At 36.9% G+C, this 13,408-nt stretch overlaps 1 protein-coding gene across 2 annotated transcripts in view; it reads right to left on the reverse strand.

Annotated features, from left to right (window-relative positions):
• CERK (ceramide kinase) overlaps positions 1-13,408 on the reverse strand; it is a 41,119-nt gene that overhangs the window by 11,079 nt on the left and 16,632 nt on the right. The window contains exons 6-10 of one of the 2 annotated variants that reach the window (XM_085041484.1): positions 12,660-12,805; positions 4,434-4,457; positions 3,830-3,904; positions 2,200-2,352; positions 1,295-1,400 (exon numbers count right to left, since the gene is read on the reverse strand). In XM_085041484.1, coding sequence (XP_084897610.1) covers positions 1,295-1,400; positions 2,200-2,352; positions 3,830-3,904; positions 4,434-4,457; positions 12,660-12,805 — 504 coding nt within the window. The remainder of the gene's footprint in view (positions 1-1,294; positions 1,401-2,199; positions 2,353-3,829; positions 3,905-4,433; positions 4,458-12,659; positions 12,806-13,408) is intronic. The other variant, XM_085041488.1, reaches the window with a different exon arrangement.

Consider the following 13,408-nt stretch of genomic DNA (forward strand, 5'->3'; position numbering starts at 1 on the left):
TTTTCTTTTTCCTGGGTATTCAAATTTCTGCATATCAGAATGGACTATTCTTGTACTTTGAGGAGGTACCAACTAACTCTCCTCTATGCACTCCAGGACAGTCTCCCACGGAATCTTGCCAAGATCCCCAAATAAACCAAAGTCCAGGGCTGCAATTCTACTTTTTGTCTTGTTTACTTCTCTCAGAAGTTAAAACTCTGTAATTTCACAGTCACCACTGCCAACACTGCCCTCAACCATCACATCCCCACTTCTTATTTTCTGTAACAAGACTGGCAGAGCAGTTGTTCTAGCCAGCCTGTCAATCACCTGCATGATCAATGTCATTACCACACTCCAGGATTCTCCTAAATTGCTTGTGCCTGCCCTATTACCCTTCCAGCAATTATCAGGAAGTAAAAAATCCCCTGTGAGGCACCAGGCATCCTTTACTATATTACTGAGACCTCGATGACAGCTTCCTCCCTCTGGAGCTTCCCCAGCATCAGGACACCTGATGGGTGGGGATAGTTGCTCCAGCTGATACCAGAGACTGCGATCTGTAGTGTGTCACAGCACTAGCACAGCAGTGTTATTGTTTCTGGACAAAGTTTGCAGCTCCACTGTATCCTGCTGTTCTGGTTGGTGCTGTAAAAAATACTTTATCCCTGATAGCTAAATTCATATATAAAGAATAATAAATACTAGAGCATAACTTCAAGCAGGTGAAAGCAAGGAGAAAGGAAGGAATGCTGTGAAATTAAGGTAGGCCCCCTGACTAAAGAAATAAGTGAAGAATATCACATGGAATTTATACAGCATCATAGCAGTATAGAAAAAAACAGGCTAAATAGGCTGCTTCCTGAGAGGACTTGTCCTCAGGACAAGCCATGCCAGCTGTTGTCATGGCACTAAAACAGCTGCTAAAATTGCTAGATCCAGTTACTATGTGAACACTTGAGAATTTCTGAATTATTATTTCCATTTGTAGAAGCTATGAGGCATCCAGACTTTTGATTTCTTAGTAGTAACACAGCATAGCACCACCAGCATCTTGTAACTGGGTCCTGTGGTATATTTTGCTTCAGTAAAACTGAGGGAGGAGAAGAACCAGCTAACAAAATTTTATTAGTTTTTTGTTTAATGACCTGAAAAAATGAGGTGCCCTTTTTAATGAGTCAATAACTTTTTTACAAGCTTATCTCTTTTAGAGTAATTGTTTTGATACTAAAACCAACACTTCTGTAACCTCTATTTATGTACAGGTCTTTTCAAATATTTCATACCAAATAGCCAGAGATAAACACTAGCCTACCCTGTTCTGCAGCTCTCTTTATCTCGTGGAGATCCTTGTGTGTGTTTTGCTGGTTGATAAGCAATTGTTCCTTCATAATAATGATGGGAAAGAAAAGTCTTGAAGCCTACATAAGAAACACATTATGCAGCATTAAGTCATTGTAAATCCACACGGCAAACATTTCTGCATACATTCCTTAATTTTTCCTCTTCTTCCTTCTCTAAGGACTGCAAAACAATAGTAGCCCTCCTCAAGCTCAGACCTCTTTTTCTTATAATGTTTTAGACTGTAAGGAGCAAGAAAATACCACAGCACCACTTCAGTTTTTTTAACATTCACCAAAAGTGCCATTATTTCACTTGACATCTTCAAAAACCAACTAAAATATTTAGTTATACATCACTGCTGAATCTTAACTTGGCCTACACTAAAATTCTCCCCATGCATCTTCTTTCCCTAACACAAGATAAATCAAAGGAGGCAAAAGATACTTTCTACTAGTAAAGGATTTATCCAAATATCAGGTTACACGACTAAATCACTCATCTCTCTCTAATCAGTGCTAGAATAAGGGCAAAATGAACAATTCATTCCATCAGCTGAATGTTCAAGACAGAGGAGTGCCTATCTCTCTTTAGTTACTAAAAATGATTAGGACACAGAGTTACTACTTTTTAGGCCATTTTCAATAGGTGACACATATTTAACATAACTTTATTGAGGCCACTGTCAATATTAACCCCGAAGTTACAGAGCTTTATATGATGTGATCCAATATACTTGGTGCTACAAGGAGCTTAAAATCAGATTCAGTCTGCTTCTGATGTTTACAAGCTTCAGAGAAGGTTGGTTTGGAGAGTGTAAATCAACTGCTCCAATATGTTTACATGCTGACAAAAGAATGTGATAATTATAAAAATTACCTGAGTAGTCGTATCTCATCGGACCCATCCACCGCTTCTTCTCACTGTCTTTCAATATATCTCCATAAAAACCATAACCCAGCAATGACACGGAGTATTTCAAAAATGTGTTGTTGTGATGTACAGAAGAGACATCCAGAGGCTGACAGTCACCTATGAAGATGAGAAGTGCAAGCATCTATTAAGCCTCATTTTATTTGCAGCTGCAAACATGATAGTAACTTTAACACTGCCAAGTCATTAAAAATAAAAAATACATATTGCGTTTACGTCAATCTGTATGTCATGAATGCATATACTTCTTACACATGCTGAAAAGGAAAAATAATTTTTAATGCTAATTTAATTTCATTCTTTAAAAGCATTAAACACTAAGTGAGAAGAAAAGGCTCAGTACACCAAAAATGTATAATGAAGAATTTATATCCCCTTACTCTGAAGCAGTAGGAGGGGATAGAGTTACACAACTATTTTGATTGGAAAAGACCTTTAAGATCATCAAGCCCTAACATTAACCCAGCCCTGCCAAGCCCACCACTAAACCATCTCCCTAAGTGCCTCATCTACACATCTTCTAAGAATCTCCAGGGCTGGTGATCAACCACTTCCCTGGGCACCCTGTGTCAATTGCCACAGCCCTTTCCCTGAGCAGATCAAGGCACTACCTCCTGTACGTCCCCTGGGTACTACTTAAACCTCTGTGTCATACTATCAGAGGATAATTCAAGCTGGAAGGTTTGGTTTCTCACCAAACCTCCCACTCAAAGCGGATTCAGCTATGAGGTCAGATCAGGTTACTCAGGGCTTATCCAGCCAAATCCTGAAAATCTCTAAGAACAAAGAGTACACCACTTCTCTGATGTCCTCACTGTGCAAGCTTTGGAGTGATGGTGGGCATTGTGGGGGTGAGTGTTGGTTTTTTAGCTTGTTTGGTATTTTGGTGTTTGGGGTTTTTTTTGTTTCACAGGGAGATTGGACCAGATGAGCCACTGTTCTGGGACTTAATAAAACGGATCAAATACTATGATATACTAAAGCCACATCAATCCTAGTCCAAAGGCCTAAGCCCTACAGATGCTGAACAGAGTTAATCATAGGTTAATAAGAGAAACACATGTGCAAACCTTTGCAACACCAGATCCTAAAACTGCAACTATTAAATACTCAGTAATGATACCAAAAGGTACCTTAACTCTAACTTGGCATGGGAACATTGAATTGCCCAGGAAATTTGGACAACTTCCACAAAATACTACTATTCAGACACTTCTCAAGGCTTTCTATAAGATAGATATACATATATACAGCGAGAGATATTGTCCAACAACTGATGATGCTTATTGCATTTTAGTATTTTCAAAGGAATGCCAGAATGCCTGAAAACTTTAGCAAAGTTTCAAAATGTTATGATTCCTTGGAAACAGTGAATTACTGTAGAGAAAGAAAGTGATTTTTAACCTCCTGTATTTCAAATTAGAGACTTAAATCACAGACAAAAACTTGGTATTTCAACTCAGCCATTATGTTCCAATTATATTTTTCATAGACATAAAGAGAGAACTAAATGAAAATAGTATTTTGGGCTACTTTCACCACTTCAATAACACAACAGCAAACTGCAAACACCCACCTACAATAATATGAAGAGCCGAAGTTACAGGATCAGAAATGCCAACAGTTGAATAGCATATGCAATCTGTTGATCCTGAAAAATAAAACACTAGGCATCAATTTGTATCTTTTCAAAATGAATATTATTGGCATAGTCCTCTAAATAAAAGCATTATATTCCTTTGGTTTGGTCCTTTCTATTTTATGAACAAAGTAAATATGGGGATACAAACATTACTATTTAAACTGTAACATTCCCCCCCAGTGAGTACAAATTATTGCTCTCCATACAAAGTAGAAAATTTTCACAATATAAGCAATAAATATGTAGCAGTTAGTGAAGGGAAGTTAATTTACACTGAAAATTTCATTATTACATTATAGATTTTATATCAAATGAGGTAGGCATACATGGATATCCTCTGTTTAAGATTTCTTGCTCATTGAGATCTCATGAAAAGATGAGAAATTGACTGGTCTGCTGTTTTTTGTGGTACTGATCTAAATTCCAAGGTATCATCTTTCACCAAAAACTTCTGCTTAGTTCTATTATTTGGAAATTAGTAAATACTTATTTTCAGGAGTTAGTTTACAGATAGGGTAACAAATAGGTAGAGAGGTACCTTTACAGTCTTGATGCAAAGTACCTACAAGAAGAAAGGGGTGAAGCTTTAGGTTTCACCTATATGCTGTTTAGAAATGGACAAGTCTACCTGTTCCCTATAAAAAACAAGAGCCTAACGTAGGGATCTGGTTTCTACTCTGCAGCAGGGACTTGGAACTCAGGTCCAGACATATAGAAGTGTATTTATTGCAACCTAACTCCAAGTTTATCTTACAGTTTCTCCCATCCCTTCCATGAAACTGAATTCCTTGAAAGTCAAGGCTGGACATCTGAAAAGATAAACTTTGTCCACATACATGTTCACAGATTTCCTTCCAATACACTAGGCTGAAGAGCAGCTCAGATAGAGCATACTTGATTCTGAGGCCTTATCAAATTGAAATAGAAACTAAAAATGGAGGAATGAGCAACCATTATTTAAAACCCACTTTTGGTTCTTTTTCACTTTGAAAACAGTCAGGGCATGAGCAATTAAGAACAGGAACAAAAATAATCCTTTCCTCTCCAATTCACTTTTCAGAAAATTGATACCAGTTCCCCTAGCTGTGAATGGCACAACAGAAGCTTCTACCAAGTGAACATTATGCAGAAATCTGCCACAGTGAACAAGCAGCAGCTCCAGGATCCAATTAAAGAGAATATAACAGAACTGTAGAACAAAAGAAACAGTGTGACTAAATAGACCTCTTGCTACAAGGCTGAGGTTCAAGATGGTGCAAGTGTACCATTACAGGCATATGCCACTGCAAGACAGAGGACTCCAGTTTCCCTCAGTATCATAACAGACAAGGTACACAGACAATAATCTCATGTCATATTTAAAGTTTTATACCAGAAAACACTAAGTGGAGTTCTGAAGCTGAAGCTATACTTTATTGCCAAGTTTTTCAGTTCCATTTTGTCTCCTACACTCATGAACAGAAAAATCTGACTACTTTTGAAAAGAGAAACAAATAATCACTGAGAAATCTGACCTAAACTTTGACTGCTGAATGTAGAAGTCTAACACTTTACCCAACATTTCCCATTTTTTCCAGATTTATGGGCATTCTGCTCCTAGAATGGCCTCAATCACACTTGTCTTGATGTAAACAGAGCTTCCCAGTAGTCTTACACTACAGGTGGCAGGAGAAGAGGGGAATTCATGCAAGCTACATTTCAACACCAAAGGCTCATCTCTCTATGATCTTCTGTAGTCCATTAAAAGCTGATTCATCTGTTTGGCAATTACGTATGACTTATTTTCATTTCTGTTCATTAACTAGCAAGGAAGGGCTAAAATTAAAACTGAAGTCTGAAATTAATTCTGAGATCCTAAAATGGGAGACTGGGGAAGACACCTACAGTTTTTACCAAGTGCCTTTCTCAGACATGAGAACTACAAACTACAAACAGTAAAACACTGTTTTTTTTTTCTCTTAGAGCTGGTAGTATGGAGCTAGTGACCAATGACCTATTCACATGGATGCCCCTATGGCATTCCTCACACACATGCCAAGAGAATGTAACTTGCCACAACACCACACCAAGCATGAACCTAAGCGCATTTATTTAAAGGTCACAAAAATGTTCATGATAATTAAGGATTTGAATCCTTTTGAATACTTCTTAACCAAACAAGACTTCTAGACCATTAGGTTGGTCTCCACTAGATGTGGAATCTGCAACTGCTGAAACAGCACTCTGAACAGATGCATAAACAAACCCACCAAAATCTGGGTTATTTTAACAGTACAAACCTAGTATGAAAAGCAGGATTAGAATGTAAATTTAGCTTGAATAATATGCCACGATGAATAGCTTAAGACTGCCAGAGCACTGAGTTCAGGCAAGAAGCTTTCCATAGAGCATGACTCTTGACTAATGAGGTGGCTATTGTATGCTCTGGCTAAACCAACAGAAAAAATATACACACACTCAGCCAGATTTTCTGTGGGGATTTTTAAGGGCAACAGCCTGAGTGAAGAAACATAGAAGAGGTTTTTAGGGATTGCAGAGAACTACAGTCAAATGTGAAGAAAGTAGTTGGACTGCTTGCTAATTGGACCCTAATTCACTTTACAAAAAAAAAACCTAAAACCCCGTATTTGATATAGAAACAAATTTTTGCATTGGTTTGCTAGTAGAGAAGAAAATCAGCATGCAAAGCAATGAGTGAATTTCAGGTTAAGACACTTCGACACAGCTATATGTATGCATCCTCCACTGCAGACAGTACATGAAAGCTTCTGTTCTGGTCAGGGACATCTTGTCAGGAAGAGCTGATGGCAACTTCAGCTTGAATACTCACTTCACTGTGTGTGAGTCCTTCAGTACTCACACACAGGCCTCAGTGAAAGGGACTTGGGAGGCAAGACATCTGCACATGACAAGCAGATGCAACAGAAGATGAACAGGCTCTGCTGACCCCATGGACCAGATGGCCCCTGGTATGAGGTTAGATGCCATCTCACTTGCAGACACCAAATGAGCAGGAAAATTTGAGTGCCAGTTTCTAACTGAAACTTACCCGAAGGAGATTAATTCCTGTACCTAAAATGCCACCAACCACCACAGATCAAGTGCTGCAGATTACTCTGCTCGTCCTCCAACTCCTACTCTAGTACTACCATCATCTTGCATAGGGCCAGCACATTTCAACGATGGTGGCACCACACCACCACACCATATGTAGATGCTGAATGTCTGAATTCTCCCAGCTAAAAAAGCTCTCATCCCAGATACTTTGATATTAAGAACTCACTGAAAACATGAAGGATGTAGAGGGCACAACAACTTGTCTTTGTTAAAGCAAGTATAATTATTCTCAATCTCTACCATCCATTACTCATTTTGCCAGAAGTCTGTTTTTTATTAGGAGGTATCATACAATCACATAGTTGTTATACAGGCAAGTTGTCTGTGTTCTTTTCCTCCCCAAATATGAAAAATGCAATCTTTCATACAAATACATTTAATGATTTAAAAATTATGAAGGAAATATTTCCTTTTAATTAATCACAAGGAAGAATGATCAAGCTATTTATTAAAGAGCATGTACTCCACATAAGTAAGTTTTGCTAAAGCAATATTAAAGAAAGCAAAGTGATGGACTGCATTACACAGAATGTACTACAGCTAAATGACCAGATTTCCCCTTTGCATGTGAACATCGCCAGGTATTTTTGAGTAGACAAGTCATGCAAAAAGGTACACTCAGACACCACAAGTTAAAATTAGTCACAAAACAAACTCAAGTGGTTAGGCAAAACCAGGTAATTTGATGGTTTTATGGAAGAGTTCATGCCATTGATCGGTGGACCAACAACAAAAAGTCAAAGTGCTAGACTAAATATCTGAAACGTAATCAGACTACTAACTTACAACTAAGGTTTCTTAAACCAAAACACATGTGGTGTGGGCTACAAGTATTTGGTTTTGTGCTTTTATTGATGGAAAACTAAACAACTTACAAACAACTGAAGAATTAAACTAAGCAGGTGACAGAAACAAGTCAGCTAGATGTTGATCCTATGGAAAACAGTGAATTTAATAAAGAAATAGAAATACTTTTAGAGCTCATGAGCAGTGCTTCATGTGAAATACTCTTGACGGGGGCATGTTCTCCCATGGCACATACAGAATCCTCAGACAAATCTGTATTTGTGGTGAAAACAGGTAGAATGGCTACTTCAGTGGGGGCCCAATATTTGTGCAGTGTTTTTGTGAATCCATAATCCATGCAGTCATTGCACAGACAAAATGTCAGGTAAGTCACCCTAGGGACAGTAACTGCATGCTCTTGGGTCAAACAGTATTTAATATTATGAAAAAATCTAGAAAATTACTTTTCTGAGAAGTGATTTTAAAATGAGAAGGAGCTGGCACATTCAAAAGTAATGGGGAGAAGCTAATGCTATAGAGAGAGATGAAGTGTCTAGGCTTACACCCCTGTACCTCCTTGAAGTTTTATATATCTTCCTTTCTGCATACAGAAACCAAGAAGTCAAGTTTTGGTAGATAATTACTTCAGCATAAATTCAGTAACACAGAGCAACAAAAATGGATTAATCCAACAATGGCAGATTTTAAAGATGAAATTAACATCACAGGAATAAGTAATACTGACTTGTCTCCATGGCAGGCCTACTATATTAAATGCAGTATTTAGCCCTAAGACTGCCATTTCAAGAAGTTTAATGGATTTAAAATGCTGGAGGAGGAACATAAAACATGCATTTCAGATTTCAAAGTGGATATACTGAACTTTGAAATGAGATGCTAACTAAATGGCAAAGATCATTAAATATTACAAGCATTGTAATTAAGAAGGCTGTGAACAGATCACTTGAAGTAATTAAGCAAGAAAGACAGCTTTTATTGCTATGCTTTAACACATTTTTAAGATAATTTTTACACTCTAAATGAAAGCAGTATGTCCAATCACACTTCACAACTTGACTGGAATCTATTTGTTAAGTTTGTGAATAAATCCTCCGTCTTTTTCCTGTATTACCTTCAGACAGGAAGCTTACACTGTCTTTTGAATTCTTAACTTCTATAGCAGCCTATCAACAGTCTGATTATAATCACACTGCATCCTTCAATCCTAAATGTTACTGAGCTGACCACCACAAAACAGAGTGATCTGGCAGCACTAGAAGCCTAAAATCACTATAGTTATTGACTTTGTGTCTATACTTTACTCAATCTTCCCCAGTGCTTAGATTTTTCCCCCCAGGGTGGGATGCAGACTTGTTTTTTGGAATCAGTGTAATAGTATTATCCCACAGCACAGAGTGAAGTGGGATTTTTCTTTCCTATCTGTTAAGATCACTGGAGTATTTAACCTAGGTAAGTTTGTTTTAACTAAAACAGAACAGCAGTTGACAGTTTTATCCTGTTCTGTGCCAAGCAGAATAAGAACAGCAAATTATTTTGGTTTACTCCAGAGGGTATAATTTTAATACTAAAACATGTGGATGAAATCTCAGTGTCCAAGCTGTATCAGGAACGATTCTCTGTTTTCAAGTTCTATGGAGACTACAACTTCTCTGAATGCAGTGAGATTACATGGCTGTATGTGCTTTTAGGCTAGTGGGCAATAACTAGCTTTTAAGGCTGAGAGGAAGAAATAACTAAACAGAGGTTTTCATAGATGCACTACAACCTCTAAGTACTCTTAAAAGCAAATCTGTTTACACGGGCAAACAGTTTCACTGGCAGATTTGAAGAATGGCTGCAACTAAGAGGAATTCAGAAGTTAGAACTGCCATTTGAGCAGGAGTCTTTTATTCATGTCAACAAAAACACAAGTTATTTCATAAAAGTGTTCCATAAAGCATAAGGATAAATTATATTTTTCAACCATGAGACACACTAAGGAAAGAGGCTGGCTGGAAAGAGACACAACTGTTCTAGGAAAAAAAAAAAAAAAAAAGAGCCAAGCAGGGACTTGCTCCATAAAGTTGGAATGATGATTTACAAGTTGTATTCCACATTCAAGAAAAAAGAGCCTGGACAATGAAATTCTGCTACGAAATAAAGCTCATAACTCAAACCCAGTCATATAGACAAAAGTGTTTTAGCATTACATGTCTTTCATTCATAATTTCAAACCTTTGTAAAAGTAAATTGTCAGTCTCAGAGCAAAGAACTAAGTCTGCTGAATTTAGTGTTTGTTTGAAAACAGAAACTGTTTAATCACAACCACAAACTACAACCTGCCACGTTTCTCTTCACAATCTGGTATCAGGAACCAGATGATAAAAAATGCAAAAACACTGATCCACTGTCATCTTACCCCAGGCTCCTGTCATCACTGAGCAAACTATCTCCATGCATCAGAAGACACACAGAGCTTTAGATCTTCATCTCTAAACTATGGGTAGTGTTTGTTTTCAGAACCTCTTAATGAGTTCTTGGGATTTTAAAAAAAGGTTGGTTATAAAGAAGCAGAAAGAACATACTGCATGAAGTTTTACTAGATGCATGATTTGTATTTCAGGACTAATGTTTTACTTACAAAAAAAGGTCTTTTTAAGAATTTAACTTATTTTTGGAACAGACCTCATGCACTAGTGATGGAACTAGGGGATCTATTGGAGCCAATACATGGCAAGAACTACATTGTATCAAGCAAAGATGAACAGACAACAGCTTCACTATGGGCTGGAAAAAAACCCCCAGAACAAAAAAACCAAATCTTGCTGCCTTCAGGGTAGGTTAGCTATTTCATAGTCAATTTAGGGTCCCTGGAATGACTCGATGTCTTAAGATTTGTTCAATGACTTGACTACCTTTTTCAGTAACTAAGCACTTTCCCATATATATAGCGATGGATCATTTAAAATAGATATATAATATGTACAATATACAAGCAGATCAAGACGTATATTATGCTCTGTATTTCCAAACAGTTAAATTATGGAATTTTAAGGCCAACTTCCTTATACACCATTTAAATAATTTTCGAGGGATTTGAATAATGACTTGGAGAAAATATTTGAACTATAGCAGTGATTACAAGGCTGTACCTCATGTCGTTCAAGGAATAGAACATACAGTATACACTCAAATAGCAAAAGGATACAATGGACAAAACAAACAAAACATGAAAATATGTAAGACAAGTGACTTGAAACAAGTTAACAAAATTAAAATAACAGTGAAGATCATACTTTTTGGGTGCAATTGGAAAAAATGCATTAAGAAAATGTTGAAAAAGCAAGGTTAATCTTTCCTGAGGACAAAGAAATAGCTCTTAATATTGAGGTTCTGTTTTTTTGATTGTATTTTCTTATGGTCACATATCACCAGTAGCCAAATCTTCTGAAACCAATCATGTAAGCAAAAAACCTTTAGCTCAAGAAATTTGCCCAAATAAGAAAAAGGAGTAGAACACTTCAAATTCTATTATTGTGATGTTTATTACATATACTGACTTTAATACAAAGCTTTAGCAAATCAACTAAAAATATACTTAAATATAGTAGGAAAGTGAAAAACCGTAAGGGGATATTCACTTTGCAACTTTTAGATACCCAATATTTATTGTACTGCAAGCAGAAATGGTTAAGCTTCTTGCAAGCATGAATTCAGGTTGCTCGGATTTGGATACATTCTTTACACAGATGTAAGGAGTATAAAATTAGTCACTATAGCTTGAAGGTAGAAACACTGTACTTCACTTGGTGTATTTTTACAACTTGTGCTAAATTTTCTCACAAGCCTTTATTTTAATTCTAACCAGAAGCTCACAATGTTTATTTCATGTCCAGTTCTTTAATCCAAAGCTCAAGCATCAGACAAGAAAAAAGAACAACATAGAAAGGGTACTGAACTGTCCATCGGTATTCCTACAGAGATCTCAAAATTACTGATTCTGTTAAAGAGTTACAACACTTAATTTGGTACTGGAAGAGAGAACAAACTTGTTAATCTGCTTGTGAAGGAATCTTTGAGGACCAAACAGGCAGGATGAGGTAACACATGGGACATCAGATTGAAAACAGCAAGATAGATCCAAAGAATGCCTTTATGGTCAATAATAATAATAATAATAATACAATCAAAAAAAAGACCTCAATTTGAAGAATGAGTTCTCTCAAATGACAGCAGTCAGGGCTGCCTGAAAAAGTGGCTTACACTGAGAACTGAATGTGTAGCATTCAGAATTTAGAACGTGAATGTGTAGCACCTCTAACAGGGGGCAGAAACTGCAACTTGGTCTGGAAAACAAGAACTGTTCCTCAGCTGTAGTTGCCCTGCAGTTGCTCTGAGAGCAAATGGACGAAAAGAAAGTCAAGGAATCCTGCATTTGTTTGGAGTTTGCCAGACCAGTGAGAAGTTCTCATTACAATTCTAAGTTAGTGGAGGACCTGGAACTGGAAAAATATTTATCAGGTATATTTCTGTTTAGTAAATTCCACTCCTTAATGTGTTTAGAAGAGTATTTCTGTCAACATCTTATCTCATATTAACACACAATATACCACAAAAAAAGAAGCAGTAATTAAATTCTGAAGTTATACATTAAGATTTGATTTCCTTTACAAAATACTCTTCCTAAATAAAATTGCATGGGATCAATAATTTTATATGGATACAAACATCTTTAGTCAGGTGTCTTTATACACTATCATTGCTCAGATCTTACACTTAGGCCTAAATTTAAGAAGCTATGAATACGAAAAAATTTCAAGAACGAATGAATAAATTAAACCGAAAGTTAACCCTTTCTTACCAGCAGGAATTATGCCAATCCTTATATTGCACTGGACTAACGATGCTTTGGGATTATTTTGGTCTATGCCAGAGTCCTTCTGCATTCTTCCAATGAGACCATGCATCACTTCACTGAACATGCCGTCCCCACCAACACAAACAACACTGCCAGAAAACACAAATTAGAATGCACACTAACAGTCAATAAACAACAACACGGCAAGTGTTCTACTTAGGGCATGCACTGGGCACACCAAAAATACTTGTTCTGTTCTCCTCCTCCATTTTTACAGGATACAGTAGCCTACAGTCAACTACACAATTAACAAAAAGCAGAAAAAAATTTCAAGCTACAAAACTGCAAATGCACCTATATATATCTGTAACATTAGGAAAAAATGTTGGAATGCAACCTGCAAAAAAATTTATCCTCTGCTACTTTGTGCAGACAGCAAGTATCAGTGGAAGTTCACTATACAAATAAAACACTGAACAGGACTGTACATACAGCTTTCTAAGTACATGAAATGGAAACGGTACCTTTACTAAAAAGGGAAAAGTTGACATTTGCCACTTCAGGCAGAAGTATATTTTACACAATTTAACAGGAATATACACTATATGAAAGTCAAAAACTAGAGAAGTGTATGTCTGCACGCTCTTTTGAACATGCTGAGATCCCATCAAGCAGACAACAGTTATGTGTATTTACATAACCATTCATAATGAGACAGAGTTCTAAATGTTACTAGATGCAACACTTTGTTT

This window comes from Lichenostomus cassidix, chromosome 1Aa, assembly GCF_008360975.1.
Source record: "Lichenostomus cassidix isolate B80296 chromosome 1Aa, HeHo_3.0, whole genome shotgun sequence".
Taxonomy (NCBI): domain Eukaryota; kingdom Metazoa; phylum Chordata; class Aves; order Passeriformes; family Meliphagidae; genus Lichenostomus; species Lichenostomus cassidix.